This window comes from Herpailurus yagouaroundi, unplaced genomic scaffold, assembly GCF_014898765.1.
Source record: "Herpailurus yagouaroundi ecotype Mexico unplaced genomic scaffold, PumYag 196, whole genome shotgun sequence".
Taxonomy (NCBI): domain Eukaryota; kingdom Metazoa; phylum Chordata; class Mammalia; order Carnivora; family Felidae; genus Herpailurus; species Herpailurus yagouaroundi.
Window position 1 is genome coordinate 12,531,901 of NW_024412427.1, and position 20,790 is coordinate 12,552,690.

The following is a 20,790-nucleotide window of genomic DNA, read 5'->3' on the forward strand; positions in this document are numbered from 1 at the left end:
CTGTTAGTGTCACACTGTACCAAAGGTCTTGGTGGGAATCCAGGCCCTTTCCCGCAGAGAAATAAACAGAATGTGAATCCCGTATATCTAGGCAGGAAGGAACACTCTGTCTGGCTAAGAGCTTAGCTTATCACGGGAAGAAAATCACATGGCTTTGGCTTGCCAGGGTTCTCGTCCCTTGGTCTTCCTTAGGCCATCTTGTCGTGCGTGAGCCGCTGAGTCTGAAGAGCTTTCAAAGGGAAAGGACTTAGACACACTTGAGGCCACAGGCCCAGGAGGAGGCAAGTCCCCTCCTGCCAACGGACCCTTACCTGTGTCCCGGTAAGCCAAAGACAGAGCCGCCGCCCAAGAAGACAGTGCACTCCCTGTCACCTGAGGCTTGTGACCCAAGGACACCCCAGATGGGGTGCTGGTGATGGAAGAGGGCACTGGACATCTTATTCCTGGAGTCCTAGAAGGGCCCTCTCCTAGAAGTCTGCCACCATCCCACTCTGCGACTTGCCATGTTCCTCTCCTTGCTGGGCCTCAGTCCCTGCATCTGGCAAATGAAACCCCACGGCCTGCCTGCCTGACTCATGAGGCTCTTCTGAGGTGCTAGGAGCAAGATGGGACTTGACACTGTAGAGGGGAAATGCCACCAGCTGAGGACACAGTGCCTGAAGTCCCACTATGACATTGGTAACTGCCAGCCATCTGTGCTGCTCTCCAGGGTCCCCTTTCAAAATATGAGCTTCCCAGGGCAAGGAGGTGAGGGAGTCAACAGATGCAGTCAGCAGAGATGTGGTCACACCCTCTTCTTCTGCCAGGTGGCTCTGGTGGCTCCGGGGACAAACAGGACCCAAGAATTGGACGTAGGCAACTAGCCTCAGGTTTGCACAGAGTTCACTGGGTCTGGCTGGAGGTTGCAGCGAGAAAATGTTTAATGCGAGAGGGGACAGGTCTGTACAGCCTGGAGAAATGGTCTGTGCTCACAGGGACGGAGGAGGGAGGGGGGAGGAGGGGAGGGAAGGAGGGCGGGGGAGGGGGAAAGAGGGAGAGGGGAAGGGGTAGGGTTGCTCAGGCACCCAGTGGAGATTAAACAGCCTGGCTGGATCATCTGGCTTGCCGGTGATGGCTAAATGTGGCTTTGCCTCAGTTTCCCAAGTGGCTTGAGGCAAGAGAGACCTTGAAGCAGGCAGCCGGCCCACTCTCAGCTCCCCTGGTGGTCCCACCTCAGCGCTGGTATAAGAGTCCGCTGGATATCACGACGTAGCCCTGGAGGGCAAGGAAGACCATGGGCCAGGTCAGAGGCCACACGAGGGCCAGTAGGACCTCCAGCCGCCCCATCAGCCTGGCTTTGGGCTCATGCTCTGCCACTCTTGCTCAGGTATCCTGAGGGCCGTCTTTCGCCTCTCTGGGACTCAGCTTCCTGCTGTCGCTTGGGAGTGGCCACTCTATAGGCCTACAACGAAGATGCAGCCAGGGCACATGGGCAGAGCCCCCAGCGTGGGGCTGGGGCTCAGTGCGTGCTTGTGGACGCCGTTGGGACCAGCGCTGTGTTAGGACAGGGGGTCCAAACCACTGAGCGTCTTCTCCACGTCCGGGTCTCCCCCGGAGAGCCAGACGCCTTCCCTATATCCTCCCTCCCTGCACTGCAGAACTGTGCCCAGGGCCTGCCGGTCATCCAGTCATTCCTTCCACAAATCTTCATTGAGCCTCTGCCGCAAGCCGAGCCCTGTTCCACGTGCTGGAGACAAGCCAGACCCAGGCCCTGCCCACCTGTAGCTCATACATGGTCCGGTGCAGAAGCCATTATTAAATTAAAGCCAATTAAAATTACATAAAATTTACACTTCAGCTTCTTAGTTGTACTGGCCACATTTCAAGTGTCCAACAGCCACTTGTGCCCAGGGGCTGAGAGCGGCTACCGTGTTGGACAGTGCAGATTTCCATCCTCACAGAACGTGTTTTTGGACAGTGCTGGTCTAGAGACCTTTGACTTTGGACCCAGTTGGATACATTGGTGAGCACCCCGGCGGGTGGGTCAGCCACTGACCCTACCTATCTGGGAGAGTCTCCGGGAAATTTTCACTAATAGCCCAAGTTCCAACATGTGGTAGTTGTTCCTTTTTTTGGGGGGGGAGTGGATCACCCAAGTGCCTTCGGACCATAGCTCTAAAGCAACATGGGCATCATCCCTGGGAAAACATCAGTGGTCCCACTCGGAAGATGTGAATAACACACACAGATGTTGGGCTTGAGGGACCTTGGCTAAGCTTTCTGTCCTGTGTACGTCTTGATGAGTGAATAGAAAGAATATTATCATTTATATCTCAGGTGACACGGCAAGAAGTTGTAAGGTCTCACCCTGGGCAGTGAAGATGGAATTTCACCCTGGGCCCACAGTTTCCCAACAGGGAAGGTGATTTTAGAAGGGTCTGGAAGCCCCTGTCCCCCATCCAGCCTATGGAGGTTTGTGTATAAAACCAGAAGAAGCCTGCGTGTGTCATCTTCCACAGACACCAAAGAGGCTGTGCCCCCAGCCCAGGGCATAGACTGTGGGATAACTGAGTCCCCTAATGTGGCCTGGCATATTTGTTGAGGACCCTTGTACCAATGTCTCTAAACATCCGAAATTTTCCGTCTCGTTACAGCCAAGGATTCATGGCATGGTCTTGACAGGAACAGAGGACATCCCAGGCCTGGCTGACCCAGAGACCCCACTGTTCGTACTAGCGGGAAAGAAGGGTGGGAGGCACCCCTGCCTCGCTGAGCCCAGCCTTCCCCCGAGGGTGGAGGAAGCCCATGTGGTCACATCCAAAGGCTCTCACCTCGTAGACAAAGACCTCAGGGTCGACGTAGTGGAGGTTGACCACGTTGGGGAGGGCAATCCCCATGCCCAGGAGAGCTGCAGGAGGGGAAGGAGAAACAGGTCAGCCAGGAGGCCGCAAGGGAGCACCACCAGGAGACGGCCCCGTGCTGAAGTCCTCACGTGCCTCGTGACTGAGTCCCACAGACAGCCAGGGAGCGGGAGCCATTATTATTAGACCCATTTTACAGAAGGGACACCTGAGGCTTAGGGAGGGGGGAAAAAACTTAAAAACGCCCACCCTCATAACCTCTGAGCCCTGGCGGTGGGTAGGGGGCGAGAAGGGAACCCGGAGCAGAGGAGGGTCAGCAGGGGACCGTAGGGGCCTACTGGCGTGGAGGGCGGGGCTCACCGTTGAGGTGATCCAGCAGGGGCTTCTTGAACACGGCGTCCATGAGTGGGTGCACTTGATCTGTCTACAGCCACGTAGTCAGGGAGGCCGTCGGCCCGCTCCAGTGAGGGGCCGAGAGAGATGGACAGATGGGCCACACATGAACACGACGACAGACACAGACAGGCACACAAATGGCAGAGGCACGGGTGTGGGCAGGAGGGCAGGTCATCCCAGTCCTGCCTCCAAGCAGAGCCCAGCTACTCCTGGGGTCAGGACAGCTTTCTGAGCATCTGGCCCCCAGAAACCGCTCTCGGGAGAGGAGACAGACCAGCACCTGGCTGACCCTGTGTGCCCAACAGGTGGCTGGCAGACTGCCCGATGCCAGGGGACCGGCTGCCTTATTGGTGCTGACCAATGGACAGATGCACTGATGGTGGATAGACTGATGGACCGTAGTGACTGACAGGCCGGCCAGCAAAGGACGGCGTGGTGGCTAATGACCCGGCCACGGCACATGACTGAAGGAGCCGCCAACCCTGTCCAACGCTGGCTTGTCTGATTACTGACAGACTCAGTGATTCTTGGCCTGACCGGTCATCGACCACCAGGCAGTGACAGGCAGGCTAACTGACGGGCCCCACTGAAGAACCGAGGCTGACGGACCGACTGACCAGCCGACAGACAGCCTGGGCAAGACAGACTGGCCGCTGTCCCCAGGCACCCCAGGAGGAAGCTCGATCACGGTGGTTCGTACAGGTGCACTCATGTGCAAGCACACGGCTCAAGGCCTGCCCAGCCCAGTAAGGGGGTCTCTGGAGACCCCAGCCCCACACTCACATCAATAAAGCCCACATTGGAAGAGGCCACGGCGAGCTGGATATCCCTGGAAGAGAAGCAGGAGGGTTAGTGCTGGGGCCTAGTCCCCCCGCCCCGCCCCCACCATGTACCACGTGCTGCATTCCAGGCTCCCCTGCCCGACACTGATGGGTGACACTGTGACAAGGGGCTGCAGGCCCATTGCACAGAGGAACACACTGAGGCTGCTGGATCCAAGAGGCCTTCCTTACCCCAGCACAGATGTGGTCCCCCGAAGCTTCAACTTGGACACAGAGAGCTGGAGGCTCAGGTTCACAACCTGGCACGAGGGGAGAGCAAGGTCAAAGAGCACAGAGCCACGTGGGAGTCCTCAGTTGGCCACCAGCTCCCACCCCTTCCCTGACTGATTCAGGTGTTTGTGGAGCCCCCGGAGGTGCCGGGCCCTGCACACAGCCCTGGGACAAACACAGTGTGAACGAGACAGACCAGGTCTCTGCCCTTGGGAACTCTCACAGGCCAGGGGAGGTGAACAATAACCAAAGTAACCAGACAAGGGCCTTGCAGAGAGTGGCAGGTGCTGTGAAGGCAGAGTGGTAGCATGGAGAGGGCTGGTGGGGCCTAGCTTTCTCAGGGTGGTTCAAAAAGCCTGCCCTGAAAAGGGCTGAAACTTTAAAAGAAATTTTTTTTAATGTTTTTATTTATTTTTGAGACAGAGAGAGACAGAGCATGAGCAGGGGAGGGGCAGAGAGAGAGGGAGACACAGAATCTGAAGCAGGCTCCAGGCTCTGAGCTGTCAGCACAGAGTCCGATGCGGGGCTTGAACTCACAGACCTTGAGATCACAACCTGAGCTGAAGTCGTACGTTTAACTGACTGAGCCACCCAAACGCCCCCAAAAAAGGGCTGCAACTTTTAAGCCGAGACCTGAAAGAGGAGCAGCCAGCCATGCCAAGAGCTAGGGGAAGAGTGTCCTGGGCACAGGGGACAGCACATGCAAAGGTCCTGTGGCAGGAATGTCATGGCATAGTGAAAGAACAGCAAGGAGCCCAGTGTGAACAGAGCAGAGCAAGTGAGGAAAGTGGTGCCGAAGTGGGGTCTCGGGTGTCACCACCCTCCCAGCCAGCCCCACCAGCCCACCTCACTCACCATATCAAAGGAGAAGAGGGACCGGAAAGCTGAGTTGGAAGCCACTGCCCGGACCTCCACAAAGGGCTGCAGCTGAAGCGTGGCATTGTGGGTATGAAGTGTGACCACGGGCGTGGCACCCAGCTGCACCTTGAGCGCCACAGGCATGGGCTTGGGGAACCAGCGGGCCACCTGGGGACGAGGGGAGGGAGAGAGGGAGGAGGGCACCTAGGGGCAAAGGCTGGGTGGACTCTCCACTCCTCACCCCTCCGTCTCTGTTCAGATGTGACTGGGTCTCAGGCCGGCGTCCTCAGGGACGCCCCGCCTGAAGGGGTGGTAGTCTTGTGATCTGTGCCAGGAGGGACAGGAATTCAGGGGCCGAGGGAGCTTGAGAAGGCTCCTGGACCAGGCTAGGGGTCGGGGCCTCCCCTAGGAGGTAACCCCGAGCTTGGTCTTGAAGATGAACGAGAGAAAAGGAAGCAGAAAAGGCCTTCTGGGCAGAGGGCAGTGCCCGGATGAGGGCATAGGAGGGAAAGAACATAGGAGCTGGGGGTGCTCCTCAGATAGAGCAGGTGCAGCTACACGGACAGGCACTGAAGCCCGCATGGGACACATACGAGCCAGCAGAGACCCCACAGCCAGAGACTCCCCCACTCCAGTCCCAGCTGGGCCTCAGCCCCCGAAATGACCGAAAATGTCACCAACCTCGGGGATGAGCTGGCCCAGCACAGATGTGTTGAGTAGGTTGTCACCCGACTCCTGAAATCAGCCCCCACATCACGACAGGTTTGAGGGCAGCCACTCCCCAAGCGAGACCAGCTTTTGCCTCCCCGTAACCCCCATTTAACCTTTCCAACAGCCAACCCGTGGCCCCAGATCTCGAGCTGCCCCACCCACGATTTGACCTTCGCGGGTCCTCCTCAGGCTGGGCCACCGGGCGTGCCTGTCCCACGTGCCCTGGGCAGCAGGTCCAACCCTCACCAGCTGCCCTGTGATGTCCAGGTTGAGGGCACCAGCCTTCTGCAGCAGCAGGAGGACAGAGTCAAACAGGTCCTGGGAGAGACCCACGGTTGCCATGGTTCCATCGGCACCCACGTGCAGCGGCAGCACAAAGGGGGTGGCGTCCACGGGCAGGACAATGGGCTTGCCCAGTAGGAAGAGAACGGCCTATGGGGTTGGGGGGTGGTGAGAGGGAGAAAAGCAATGGGGCCTCAGCGGGGTGGTGGCTCCATCACAGAACCTGGGGCTCTGAGATGCCACCCACCCATATGCCACATGCTGTCCAGCCTCACACCTTTGCCCGCATGCCTTGCTCCCGCCTGGAAGGCCATTCCAGCTCCTCCTCCCTCCTGTAGTCCAAAGATGCCAGAAGCAACAAGCCCAAGGACTCCGTGCTGACAAGGTGACACTTACGTTGATATCCAAGGAAATGTAGTCCTTAGTGATGTTGGGCACACTGATCATGTTGTAGCGAATCTGGGACTCTGGACCCACAGGGTTGAGGCCTAAATGAAAGCGGGATGAAGAAGAAAAAATGGCATCCTTAGCCTTACCTACCAATGCCTCATCTATCCAGAAAACTCAATTATCTGACTACCCAGGCCAAGAAGCCGAGGAGGTAAGAAAAAAAAAGGTCTCTGAGTAAGTGAACTTATGTCACAAAATGCACGCACCCAAGATTCAGCCGCTTACAGCCTGTGGACTCTTACTTTACACACAATTCTAACAGTTTTGGTTTCTCACTTTCCGAATCAATGGAAGACTAGAGACCCCCAAGTTAGAAGGAAAGGGAAGGGTCACTCTAGGCACAAATACCCCCTGAAGAAAGCAAGAAGGGACGGCAGAAAAAGAACGGAGCTCACATGTGTCAAGGTCTGGACATTTGACTTACACTGTCCCATTCAATCTTTACCACGAGCCTGTAAGGTTAGGAGCCCGTTTTACACACACACACACACACACACACACACACAAACACACACACACACACACACACACACACACAGTTTGGTGAGCTCAGTTGTGCCCGGGACTGTATACCTACCTGTCTGTCTCTCTCCACCTGATCACACAGCCTCCTACAGAAAGTCCAAAGGCACATGCCCCTGGGACCATGCACTGCGGGAGCAGAGCAGTGCTGCTCCCCAAGAGACCCTCAGGGAAACTTTTGTTCCAATTACAGTCCAATTGTTATAAGGCAAGTTCCCCCAAAGCTCAGAATATTGTGACTGGGAAGGTTGCAAAGGGTGAGTCACTCGTGGGAGCCACATCTCTGGACACGGCTAGGCTAGCCAGCGTGGCAGGTGAAGGCTCAACCCTGCGGTCAAGAAAACCCAGCTTTTAGCAATAGGTCCTCCAAGGCTCTGAATGACCAAAGTGTGTGTGTGTGTGTGTGTGTGTGTGTGTGTCCATCAGATTTTGGTCTGATTTTCTAATGTCTCCTCCGGATTTAATTTTGTTTCCTCAGTATTCTGGAAATTTCTTGTGCTTGTAAAAGCAATATAGTATGACTCCATTTCTACAGCTCCGTGGCCGTCAGAAGATTGGGGTGGGAGGAGGGGGGCAGCCCAGAGGAATCTGCGGGGCTGGCGAGGTGTTCTGTAGCTCAAGTTTGGAGGTGGTTACACAATTGTATGCTTTTGTCAGAACTCAGAGGACTGGACACTTAAAAGAGAAAATTACTGTATGTTTTCAAAATGAATAAAAACATTAAAAATGTTTAAATACTGCACTGTGGACATACAGAAGGGTTGTTTTTTTTTTTTTTTGAAAGATGGAAAAAATATAGCCCAGAATCTCAAATTTATTTTTGTCGGTATTTTCTCCTGCAGAGACTAACTCCCTGCCATCTGTCCTCCCCTCAGTAAAGCTGCACCGAAGCCGTGTGTGGCTTTGGGTCCTTCTGTAGTTTCTTTACGGGGTGGCGTTATAGCTTAGTCAAGAGCACGGCTCTCAAGGCAGGCTGCCTCAGTTTCTCCATCTGTAAAACGGAGCTAATAATACTACAGTAAATATTAGCTTTTATTATACTGTATTTTGCCAGGCATGCTGCTGGGTGATTAAATGCCCTTTTAGGGGCGCCTGGGTGGCGCAGTCGGTTAAGCGTCCGACTTCAGCCAGGTCACGATCTCGCGGTCCGTGAGTTCGAGCCCCGCGTCGGGCTCTGGGCTGATGGCTCAGAGCCTGGAGCCTGTTTCTGATTCTGTGTCTCCCTCTCTCTCTGCCCCTCCCCCGTTCATGCTCTGTCTCTCTCTGTCCCAAAAAAATAAATAAACGTTAAAAAAAAAAAAATGCCCTTTTAAGCTATGCCTTTTAATGGCTCCTGTCACTCCACGCCGTAGGTGTACGTGACTCGTATAAAGAGTCCCCTAGGGCTGGACGTTTAGATTTCCTTTACCAGATTTTTTTTAATTCCTCAAACAAAAGGGCAAGAGCTGGTCTTTGCTATGAGCCCAGCCACAAGCATCTTGATGGCGCTAACTCCACGAGGGAGAAGGGAGGGACGAATGTTTGTTGAGCCTACTGCCCGCCAGGCACTTACCCTGTGCTGTCCCATAGCAGCACATGGGAGAAATAAGGATTTTGAGCCCCGTTTGTTTGGATTGAACTCGTCAGGCTCAGAGAGGTGGAGTGACTTCCTGAGACCACACAGCATTTGAGCAACAAAGCCAGGATTTAACTTCATGTCCTTTGGTTCCAGGTCCAGTTTCCTTGATGTCTCGGTGCCTCCTGTTAAGGTTAGTATGGCGGGGGGGGGGGGGGCGGCAGCAATGAAGGGAGGAGGCCAAATCAAGGACTGTTCCCTGCGGGGACGGTGAGTCGGGCCATGACGTGTGGGCAGAGCAGTGGGTGGACACGTGCAGAGGAGAAAGCCAGCGTGAGCCAGCTCATGGGTGGTTCTAGCATCGTGCTGAGGATTTTAGACTTAGAGCCTCCAATTTCCCGTCTAGAAACTGGGGGGACGGAGGCCGCCTCACGGGACTGTTGTTGAACGTTTGCCCAAGAAAGCCAAAGCTACCCTGATACGAAAGTCTTCACTGAAGAACCCACCACAGATAAACATGGACCCTGTCGGCCGTCCCTCCTGACCTGACACCAGCATGCCGCCCTGCCTCCTGTCCCTGCACACCTGTCCCACACCGCGTGACAGCTAAGAGGTAAAGCCCTGACTCCCATTGCAAGGCGTATCTGCCGACAGTCAACGCCTCTGCATTTTACAGAGGCAGCGATGGTGACATGGGGAAGCACTAGAATCCCGGGCAAAGTGCTCAGATAGAGGAAGGTGTGCTTCCAACAGGAGCATCTTTAAGACAGGTTTGCGGGAAAACGGAGGGCGCCCTGGATTATGCTCAGGCTCGGGAGAACATAAAACCCCCAGATCAACAAAGGATGCACTCTTTGACCCGACCGGGGCAGGGCAGGTGATGGCCAGAGTGGGTTTTTTTCTTTTTTAATGTTTATTTACTTTTAAGAGAAAGAGAGAGAGAGAGAGAGAGTGGGGGGGAGGGGCAGAGAGAGAGGGAGACACAGAACCCAAAGCAGGCTCCACGCTCCGAGCTGTCAGCAGAGCCTGATGCAGGGATCGAACCCAGAGCTGTGAGATCATGACCTGAGCCAAAGTCGGACGCTTAACCGACTGAGCCGCACAGGCGCCCCACCAGGGCCAGCATGTCATTAATGCGGATAAACAACCACTGGAACAAAACGAGGCCTGCCTGCTTTCACAGCTTTTAGCTTTGTGTCGTAAGAGCAAGTCCTGACCCAGACTTGTTCAGGTCACTACTGCAGCCACGCTTCCACGTGGACCATGCACTGTGGCTCCGAGCCCTGGGAGCCCGGCCGTGGTAGCGGAGGCAGGCGTGGGGGGCAGTGGGGATGTGACCAGTGTTGGCAGATGAACACCCCAGCTCTTGTCCCTCAGGCAGGATGCAGGCACGTTGGCCTCGGCCGCTCTGCTCAAGAATACACCTTCCTTCCCCTTCCGCAGGCACCCCTCCCCAACCAGTACCCCTAGGACCCACCCCATTCAGGCCACATAGGCTAGCAGCTTGTCTCAGGGTCTGCTTGGGGGTGGGGGGTTATCCCCACAGGCCTTGCTCCTAGTATACTCCCAGTACTCCTGCTCCTGCATATGAAGACCCCTAGAAAAATCAGAGGCCGACAAGCCAGACAGAAGATGGAGAGGAGAGGGAGGCTCGCCTCTGGATGGGTGGATGGCGGCTGAGAAGGCAAGTGGGGGCAGGGGCACTTGGGAGCAGACGAGCTTGAGTTCACGTGCTGAGTCAGAGAAGCCTGCCGGAGAAGGTGTCCGGTGGGAAATAGAATACATTAAGCCCCAAACTGCCAGTGGGGAGAGTCTGGCAAAGAACGTGGGAGATGTGGGAACAAAACCAGGGGACAACGGGGTCTCTGGTCTCCAGGCAGGGGAGGAGGCAACTGCAGGCTGAATGTACTCCCCCGCCCCCCCCCCCCACACGCATGTGCACACCTGCACGCACACGGCAAACATTCGAAGACATGATTCTAGAATTTGGAGATTCCCCAAGTCCATCAATAATTGTTCAGTCATCCTACGGTTGATCTCCCAGAGGTCAGCCCTGACTGGGGGGCCCTTTGAAGGATCTTAGGGACCCCAGAAGGGGCTCAGAGGCCCCAGTACCCTCCCCCTGGGCCCCAGTTCTTACCAATTAAAGTGCCCAGGTGGACGTTGAGGCCCTGCACCAGGTTGGAGACACTTAGGCACAGCTGTGGCAAGACAGAGGCGGAGGCTGGTTAGGATGGCACTGGGGCTGGAGGGGTGAGGCGGGGAGGGTCTAGGGTCCCAGTCTGGAAGCCTCCTCTGGCCCACCAAGGTCTGGAATCCCTTCCTTCCTCGGCCACTGTGGGCCCGCCTCTGTTGGGTGTGGGATGGCACCGAGTGGGCTGATTTGGGGTTGTAGGGACCAAATCAGGAGATGGGGTGGCGTGGGAAGGGGCAGAGGTGGAGAAGCGGCCCGCCCTTGGCAGTGCGACCCTAGCTCCAGAGGCACTGTCTCCGACCAATGACAAGGGTGGAAATAGCGACGGGAATCACAGCACTCACTCTGCCAAAACTGTTCTAAGCTCTTCACAGATGTTAATGTGCTCAACTCCACCCTACCTGGCTGGAGAGGGAGGTTTACTCTCTGTGCTGCACATGTGGAAATGGGGTCCGAGGGAGGTTCGGTGACTTGTCCGAGTGTCACAGCCGGGAAGGAGGGGACCAGGATTCAAGCCCAGGCCACACCTGGCTCCAGTGCCCATGCTCTTGTCCGCCTTCCTTTTGTCTTTTTCATAAGCCCCACGGCCCCTGATAGCACTGCCTCCCCGCCACCCTCCGGCATGGAACTGGGACTGGCCCAGGAGCAGGGGCCTCCCTTCCCCACAGCCCCCAAATCCACCCTTATTTCGTCCTGTCTGTCACTGCCCCAGACCATCCCCTCAGCCTCTTTCCTGCCTTCATGGGAAAATTGGAGAAGTCCCATGGGCCTTCTATTTTAGAAAAAGCACTGACTGTCCCAATGCCCCCATGCCTACAATCCCCCATTCATGCACCACGCCTTCATGGGGAAGCAACGGCCTGGCCCCGGGGACATCTGGCAGGAGGTCTATTTACCTTGTTCCGCAGGACAGCTCTGACGTGCTTCTGCACCAGGGCCAGCGGCCCCGGGGCCACGCTGAGGGAGAGTCACAGAAAACGCTCCTGAGCTCCGGGGCTCCCATTCCGGCCTGTTTCTCCCGGCCCACAGTCTCAAAGACAAGGGTCTCCCCTGAGCCAGGGGGGCCAGTGAATCCCATTCCTCACTCCCATGTGCCAGACGCAGTGTTGGCACCATTGTCCCCGCAGATGAGGAAACTGGGCCTCAAAAAAGAGGTCATTGGTTTGGAGGTTCGGAAGTGGCCAAAACGTGATTATGAGGTCAGGCTCGGGGGAGACAGAGAAGACGCCGTGAAAGCTGGACTCAGCCCCGTCCTTGGCCCACTGGCTTCATGGCCACTCTGAGCCCAGGGAGCTGGGGGTGCTTCCTGCTCAGGCTCCAGTTCTCGGTGACACAGCCAGGAGAGTCCCTTCCTCATTCTGCGCCTCAGTTTCCCCTCTGGACAATGGGAGATGGGTCTAAGTTGTTTCTCAGCGGGGATCCATAGGACTATAGTTCTTTGGGGTTTTTTACTTTAAGTTTTTATTTAAATTCCAGTATAGTTAACATACAGTGTCATATTAGTTTCAGGTGTATAAGTTAGTGACTCAACACTTCCGTACATCACCCCGCACTCCTCAAGGCAGGTGCACTCCTTCCTCCCCATCACCTGTTTCCCCCCCACGCCCCCTCCCCTCTGGTAACCATCAGTGTGTTCTAGTTAAGAGTCTGTTTCTTATTTTGACTCTCTCTCTCTCTTTTTCCCTTTGCTGGTTTGTTTTGTTTGTTAAATTTCACATATGAGTAAAATCATATGGTATTTGCCTTTCTCTGACTGATTCATTTTGTGTTGCATCCATGTCATTGCAAATGGTAAGATTTCTTTCTTTTTTATGGCTGAGTAATATTCCAGTGTGTGTGTGTGTGTGTGTGTGTGTGTGTGTGTGTGTGTGTATGTGTGTGTGTGTGTGTGTGTGTGCTGTATCTTCTTTATCCATTCATAAATGTTGATCCAAGCCTCAGCCCAAGCTCACTGAACTGCACCTCAAGGGAGGTGAGAGAAGGACAGCTGTGTTTCTAATGTCTTTAACTTCTGGGCTTTCCTCTCCATGAGCAGCCCCTGCCCGTGAGGACGGCGAGGGGTCATGGGTTACACGTGAAGATCATGGGACCCAAGATGGGCGGACTTGTGCCCAGCCCCCTCTGGGGGGAGAAAGGCCTGTCCCAAATGCCCACCCAGCTCACATGTGAGAAGGTAGACATCATGCAGGAGGTGAGTCAGGCTACGGGGGTTTGAACGCACTCCGCCGTTTGCCAGCTGTGTTACTCGGACAAGTTACTTAACTGTTCTGGGTCTCCATTTGTTCTCTCATAAAACAAGGGAATACTTACATCTTCCTGGTAGGACTGCTGTGATGTCGTAAAGGGCTTAGAACCTGCACAGCACACAGCAGGTGCTCTGGAGGTGGGAGCCCCTGTCAGCTTTAGATGCAGCCCTGACTCACAGTGAAGTTGACGGGTCCCAGCCCCCTGGACCTCAGAATCCCCATCTCTGCAGGGAGAGACCTCTGAGGTCCCTAAGAGCCACGTCAGGCCAGCATCCTCCCTGAGCAGTATGGTAATGGCTGTGCATCGTCATGTGCTGTGGGTCGGGGGGAGCGCAGTAGAGGGGACATGACCTCGCCGTGTGGCCTTGGGCAAGTCCCTTCCCCTCCCTGAGCCTCAGTGTCCTCAGCCATAAAACAGGTGTGATACTGGGGGTCTCTTAAGCCCCTTGGGGCAATTGGGTGAAAGCTTGAGCAGGAAACTCGAGAAATGGTACCACAGGCTGGGCAGCTGGGACTCTGCAGCCCAGCCCTCACCAGGCACTCACCTGGAACTGCCATCGGACACATTGGCGTTGCTGAAGAGCAGGAAGCAGGCAGAGATGCTGACCACGGGGGTCCCGATGGAGCCCTGGGCCACATGGGCATCGGCCAGCACTACCACGGGCAGCATCAGCTCCAGGGGCTCTGGGACTCTGTGGGACACCATTCCTGAGCCCCAGCGGCACCACCCAGCGGAGCCTACCCTACAACCCCCCCCCACCCACGGCCCGAGCCTGCCCTCCACTTGACGCAGGCAGGTGAGAGATGGCCCCGCCTGGGGCAGGCTCAGAGCCCTCCACACTCCACTCAAGGTCACAGCCATTGCAGCAGATGGCTGCAGATGGCTTGAACTCTGGTTCCCCATACCTTCTCACTGCGAGACCCTGGGCCAGTCACTCCCCATACTGAGCCCCAGTTTCCTCTTCTGTGAAATGGACATAAGCTTGATGGTGCCTATCTCTCCGGGCTGTGCTGAGCTTTCTAAGAGGTGGCCATGTGAAAACACCCTGCGTGGAGCCTGGCCCACAGCAAGCACTCATACGGTGTTCGTGTCAGCGCAGAGGGGTTGAAATAAGAGATCCCTCTGGATGCCCACGCTGATGGTTTGGAAATCAAACACACATAAAGTGCCTGGGACACGGGGATAATTCTGATAGCTACATCTACCGAGCACCTGTAGGAGGTGTGATTTGAATTACGGCAACAGATCCGTTCACTGTGTCCCTCACAGCCATCCTGCAGAGTTTCATCCCACTTCACAGAGGAGGAAACTGAGGGCTGCAGGAGTGAAATGGCTTCCCCGGGGACACAGCTGTTGAGCAGGGTCCAGGTTCTCAGAAATTCTCTCATCATCTCGCTCCCCAATTGGAGGGTGGGGAAGGAGCACTGGACAGGAAGTGGAAGGCTTGGGTGCAGGTCCTGGGACTTGCTAACTCCCCTCCCCTCACTCTGCCCCTTGGAGCTTCCCTGAAAATCCTGCTGCCCACCCCTGCCCCCAGGGAGATTCGCTCACCGAAAGACCTTGAAAGTAAAATTGGCTGCTACCAACAATCGCACCCCGAAGTCGGCAACGAATTTCAGGTGGAAGTGAGGCACACGGATGTTCAAAGTCTGGATCCTGTAGGGTGGGAGTGGAGGTGATGGGGTGGCCTCATTAAACCTTGGAATCACCTCTGGGGTGGGTGTTCTGAGCCACGCTGCTGATGTTATAAAGAAGGACTTTCTGACTGTGGGAACCATGGCATGAGGAAGAGGTAGTGAGTTCTCCACCTTAGGGGGCATGCAAGTCACTATTGGACAACCAGCTGGTGGGGAAAGGATGCAGAGAGGATTCCCAGCCTTGGGCAAGAAGTGAGTGGGATGATTGTTCGGGTCTTGGAGAGATTTTGGTTTCTGACAGAAGTGGGGAAGTCTTGGAAGGTGGGCTCCACAGAAGGCAGAAACTCCCCTCCATGGCATTCTTTGGCTTGTCAAACAGCTTTGGCTTGTAGCCCTCCAGGGATGGGAAACTCATTCCCTTCAAAGCTGCCTATTCTGATCGCTAAGCACTTTTTTTTTTTTTTGAGAGAGAGAGAGAGAGAGAGAGAGAGCAAGGGGTCAGGGCCAGAGAGAGGGAGAGAGAGAATCCCAAGCAGCCTCCACACCCAGTGCAGAGCCTGGGACTTGATCCAGGGACTTGATCTCACAACCGTGAGGTCATGATCTGAGCCGAAATCAAGAGTCAGACGCTTAACCGACTGAGCCACCCACGTGCCCTCTCTAAGCACTTTCTAACTATCTTTTCCTTTTTTTCCCTAAATGAGTCATGTTTTCCCTTGCACAGCTGGAGGTGGGAATTCAGACAATACAAAATGACATAAATTTTAAAAATCACATCAAAACTCCACCTTCGAACAATCTCACTGTTAGCACTTAGCTGACATCTTTCTGTGACTCTCTTTGGGACACAGGCTGACCTAGAACCTGCTTCTTTTCACTTGACACCCGCCTTGGCTGTCTTCCCACTTCTACAAACAAGGACACGTGTGGCCAACTATAAAACATTAAGGAATCCCTGACTCTTGGGTATTTATGTCGTTCTCAGTTCTCCACTGTAAGCCAAGAGCAGTGCCCCAGGTCTACCCTAAGAGTGTCAAACTGGGGGCCTCCACACCGGCTGTTTTAAGTGCTTTTTGGTAAGTTGCCATCATTCAAAATCGATAGATTTTTTTATCAAATTTTTTTAATGTTTATTCTTGAGAGAGAGAAAGAGACAGAGCATGAGCAGGGGAGGGGCAGAGAAAAAGAGGGAGACACAGAATCTGAAGCAGGCTCCAGGCTCTGAGCTGTCAGCACAGAGCCCGATGCGGGGCTCAAACTCACAGACCGCGAGATCATGACCTGAGCTGAAGTCAGATGCTTAACCCACTGAGCCACCCAGGCACCTACAAAATTGATAGATTTTAAATATATATATGACTTCTCTTGGGTATCCAGAGATCTGGCAATAGTCAATCTGTTCCCACATGGATGGGGACAGTTGGCCCAGCCCCTGGGGGTGTCTGAGCTTGAGATGGCCCCCATCCACCTCTGCCTTTGAGTCTCTATTCATTACAGGGCGTGTGGGGGTACTTAGGCTCAGACTTGTGTCTCAACTCAGTGTCTCGCTTTTGGAGGAAGTAGCCCAGGGTCTTGCCAGCCCTGGGGACCCAGGAGCTACAGTCTTGGCTCCTGGGGGCAGAAATCTGCTAATTTAGAGGCCCCAGGACCACCCCCACCCCCATGTCTCCACCTTGGTCCCAGCTCCTCAATCATCTTGTGACCACTCACCTGAAGGGTGGGCCTACCTGATGGGGGAAGCCCCCCTCGAGCTGGTAGGGAGCACTCCCCAATATGTGGGGCACTCATCTAGTGGACTAAAGCATTTTTCCCAGGAGGTGGGAGCACTCACCTTGTGGGCTGATGCACCTCTCCATTCCAGTCCAGGAAATACGGGACTGTGACGTTCAGGGCCTGCTGGAGCGGGGCTTTCCCAATTTCAGACACTGCAGGGCCAGAGCAGGTGAGGAGAGACTGTCCTCGGGAGCTGCTGAGCAAGACCGCACCACCCACCACCGCCTGCCCCACATCTTGGGCAGAGGGGACTTGGAGACTGGAAGGGTGTTACACTTGCTCACAGGCAGGGAGGGGGTGGGGGATGCAGTTGGGTCCCCACGAGTGTTACTCACACCAGGCCCTGCAAGGCATGCGTTTCCCCTTCTTGCTTCTGCCTTTTGAAATCTTTTTTTTTTTTTAATGTTTATTTAGTTTTGAGAGACAGAGACAGAGAGGGGGGGAGGGGCAGAGAGGGAGAGGGAGACACAGAATCCGAAGCAGGCTCCAGGCTCTGAGCTGTCAGCACAGAGCCCGACGCGGGGCTCGAACTCACGGACCGCGAGATCGTGACCTGAGCTGAAGTCGGACGCCCAACTGACTGAGCCACCCGGGTGCCCCCTGCCTTTCTAAATCTTGTCTGCCCCACTCCTCATAAACAAGAACATCCTTTGCCCTTCTGCAAGACTCTGATCGAATCCCATCTCTTCTGGAGCCTTCCCCCAAGTCCCCAAGCAGAAGGAGCATTTCCCAGTAGAGTGGGACAGAGAATGGGGGTGCTGTCCTTGGGGGGCCAGAGGCTGAGGATTCTGGAGTCCCTCAGATTCTGGGTACAAATCCCAGCTCTGCTACACACTACCACTGTGGCTGCTCTGTGCCTCAGTTTCCCCGTCTGTAAATTTGCAATGATTATAAAGGTACCTGTCACACAGCGTCCTTGTAAAGCCTCAATGCACAGTAAATGTTAGCTTTCACTGCTATTTATTTGTATAATAATAATGACTGTCACTTCTCTAGCACCTCTTTTGTGCCCAGCACTGTTCTGAGGGCTTTGCCTCTCCTCACAGTTCTATGACGTAGGTACTACATTGTGCCCGGTTTCCTGAGAGTGAGGACATCTGGCAAGGGGATGCTGGATCAGCTGAGGCGTCTGGCCTCCAAGCCCTTGAGCTTCCTCATGCACCTGTGCGGCCAGGCGAGGGAGGTGCTCACTAAACCATCCAACATGAGTGGGATGAAAACGAGAGGTAATGGTGCTGGAAGGGAGCACCAGATGAAGAGTGCAGAGGCCTGGACTTCACTCGGACTCACTGTGGGAACCAGGAAACCACTGCGCCCCTCTGGGCCTTGGTTTCCTTAGACCTGGAGCGGAAGGCCAGCGGCCTCTATGTTCTCGATACTCCTCTCCAGCCTGACCTTCTGTGGCTGAGCCAAGACTCACACCCAGGCCCCTAGACTCCACCTACAGTGCTCGCCTGACACAGGTTTGCAAGACGGGATTGGAGAGACACTGTTAAGAAGCCACCCAGCGCCACCTTAGAAAGAGGTGTGTGCGGTCTGAGCCTCCTGCTGGATTTCCACCAAGAGCACACGCAGGTGCACCTGGGATGGCTCTTGGGGACAAAGGAGGCTCACACAGGACAGGCAGAGCGATGACGGCCAGCGGAAGGCAGCAGGCCTCATGTCCCTGCCTGTAGTTTCCACGCACGTCTCCATGGCCCAGTGACAGACTAACACGGGTCACTGACCCCTTTCACTGCCTGCCTATCTGCCCGGATACAAGGTCCCGGAAGGCTGTGTGTGTGCCAGGGGCGCTGCTGCCTCCGTACTTCGTGGCCTGGGCCACTGAAAGTCCCTTCTATTGTCTGACCTGAGTGCCTCATGCTGTAATCTGAATTTGGTCTGGACTTGGGAGAAACGGCTTCTGATTTCTCACCCCTGACCCAGCTCTGGTGGGATCCCGGGGGCAACTGGGAGGTAGCTTTTGTCCCTCCCTGGGCCTACGTCTTCTCATTGTGCCCTCCTCGGGGGATGAAGCAGGTCTTAGAAGGACGGGCAGAGTCGTAGGATAGAGACCTTGCCCGAGAGGGGCCCAGAGCAGTGCTGGTCTTCTTCCTGTGAACCCCACAGAGCTCCAGCTCCAGTTCTGTGCCAGACGTGCCTTCCCCCGGCACACGTGTGTGCACCTACAGCCCACCCTGCATGCACGCATGTACATGTGCAGGCCTGGCAGCCACACCTGTATGCTCACACCCAGGCACGTGCGTGGCGCTTGCACGCGTACAAGTCAGTACACGTGCTGACACTCAAGCGCACACATGGGCACATGCATCCCCACTAACTCTCAGGCTTGCACGCAGACACGCACGAGCAAAAGCAAGACACCCACACCAACCCTTGCCCACCTCGCGGGGCCACACGAGTACAGCCGTGCGTGCGCACATGCGTGGCAGACAGGACATATACCCCCGCTCGGGCATTTACTTAATAAGCGTTTGCCGAGCCGCACTTCGTCAGCCATTATCTGGGGGCCAGGGACACAGCAGCCCAGGAGATAAAACCCCGGTCCCCGTGCGGCTTTTGAGTTCACAGATCCGCAGGCACGCTTGGGACCGTGCCCATGCTCGTGCCCTGTCACACGGGGTAGCCCGGCAGCACGCCTCTTACCGTAGCTCAGCACGGCCCTGTTGAGTCTGACCACGGTGCCCGGCATGGAGGCGCTGACCACAGGCAGCACCAGGGACAGTAACAGGCCCACCCTGCGTGCCGGAGCCATGGCTGTCCTGGCCACTGCCTCCCCGAGATCTGTGGGCTGGGGCGGGGACGAGCATCAGAAAGCTTGCCCAGAATGCGTCCCCACCCCGCTGGCCGTTTGAACCCCACCCCAGCCCGGAGGTCGCAAGCCCTGGGTGGTGATCGCAGCCCTACCCGAGACCCTCACACGTCCGTTTTGCATCTCTGCATTGGGAGGTATCACCTTCCCAGCCTGCTTCCTCAGGAGCCACAGGGAGATCTGGTCTGGAAGCGGGCCCCAAGGCCCAGAGAAGACATGGCTTTGCCTAAGGCCACACAGCAAACTAGGGCCGGCGGTAGGACCCACGCCATGCCAGAGGAGGTGGAGGAGATTCTTGGTTAGGGACACTGAGAGCAGCCTCCCGCCCCAAGGAGAGAGCCCGGGCCTACCACCCCCAAGCCCAGGGCTGTTCTTCCTGATGCCAGGAGTCCAGCCCAGTGTGACAGCCCATCCTAGTGTCCAGCTGTTCGAACCCAGCCAGGGTGGCTCCTGTCCTCACCTTATCCTGTACCAGCTGAGGACTGTCCTAAATGCAGGCCTCTAGCATGGCCCCCAAACCCCTCCAGACCCAGCCCAGCCAAGCGGATGGATCTGTGTCCGACTGAGGAATGAGGGGCCGCTGCTGAGATGGGCTAATGGAGGCCCAGCGAGGTGGCACTTGCCCAAAGTCCCACCACAAGACCGGGGATGGACCCTTCTGTGGAAGGTGCTTGGAAGTCGTATTCCCGTTAAACAGATGGGGAAGTCGAGGCTCCTCCCTGGAGGGGTGCCAACCCCATTCCCATTCCTACCTCAGGTGGTTTTCTGGGACGGGTGGATTCTCAGCCCCTAGCAGGTGTGGAAGCTGTTTTATGAGGCTCCCAGGTGTGTGTGGCTCACTGCAAAGGGACCCAGGGAGGGGCAGGTTTGCTTGTGGTTGCGAGTGTTTTCCCTGCAAACACGTCCTGTGCCAAAGTGTTTCATCCTATACGTGGTGGGGCGGCCACGTAACCGGGCTGCTGCCAAGCGCCGCAGGACCCTGGGGATGGGCCACCCTGGGGCCTCCTAGGCCAGGAGATCTCTGGAAAGAGGACCACTCTTCGCAGGGCCCCCTCAGCACTCCAGCCGGACCTGGCCAGGCCCAAAGTCAGGGACACGACTCACCGACCTCTCAGGCCTGGTGGCTCTAAGCTCTCTCAGAAACGTGGCCCTTTCGGGAGGAGCAGGAGGCTACCTGATCCCTGACCCCAGTCACTGACTGAGCCCTGCTCCTGGCCACACCCTGAACCCTAACTCAAAGGGCAACGGATGAGAGGGAGTCCCTGCTACCTAACACCTCAGGCTCTCTCCGAACGCATATTTCACGCGCCATGGGTGTGGCCCGTCATCTCTTTCCACATTACAAACTCCAGGCCCCACCTGGGCCATCTGGGGCCCGAGGAGCTGTGTGTATACGTGAAGAAGTTTGTATATATGTGTGTATGAGGGCTGTGTGTGTAGTATGTGGTTGTGTGCGTGTAG

At 55.9% G+C, this 20,790-nt stretch overlaps 1 protein-coding gene across 1 annotated transcript; it reads right to left on the minus strand.

The window, feature by feature from the left end:
- Window positions 1–914: 914 nt before the first annotated feature.
- Window positions 915–19,297, minus strand: BPIFB2 (BPI fold containing family B member 2). The gene is made up of 15 exons (XM_040447335.1): window positions 19,164–19,297; window positions 16,576–16,669; window positions 14,659–14,763; window positions 13,652–13,798; window positions 11,757–11,817; window positions 10,807–10,867; window positions 6,536–6,627; window positions 6,104–6,289; window positions 5,828–5,881; window positions 5,144–5,314; window positions 4,250–4,317; window positions 4,020–4,065; window positions 3,201–3,264; window positions 2,811–2,887; window positions 915–1,254 (listed from the first exon to the last, which is right to left on the minus strand). Exons 1-15 carry the CDS (start codon window positions 19,270–19,272, stop codon window positions 1,213–1,215), a joined length of 1,377 nt encoding a protein of 458 aa, XP_040303269.1. The 5' UTR covers window positions 19,273–19,297; the 3' UTR covers window positions 915–1,212.
- Between the last annotated feature and the right edge of the window lie 1,493 nt (window positions 19,298–20,790).

Excerpts from the sequence above, each read along its gene's own strand:
- BPIFB2 (XM_040447335.1), bottom strand. The coding sequence starts at position 19,272 with ATGGCTCCGGCACGCAGGGTGGGCCTGTTACTGTCCCTGGTGCTGCCT. Across the intron at positions 13,799-14,658 it reads TTTACTTTCAAGGTCTTTCG|AGTCCCAGAGCCCCTGGAGC; the intron begins GTGAGCGAATCT and ends GGTGTCCCACAG. Across the intron at positions 11,818-13,651 it reads GTGTCCGATGGCAGTTCCAG|CGTGGCCCCGGGGCCGCTGG; the intron begins GTGAGTGCCTGG and ends ACTCTCCCTCAG.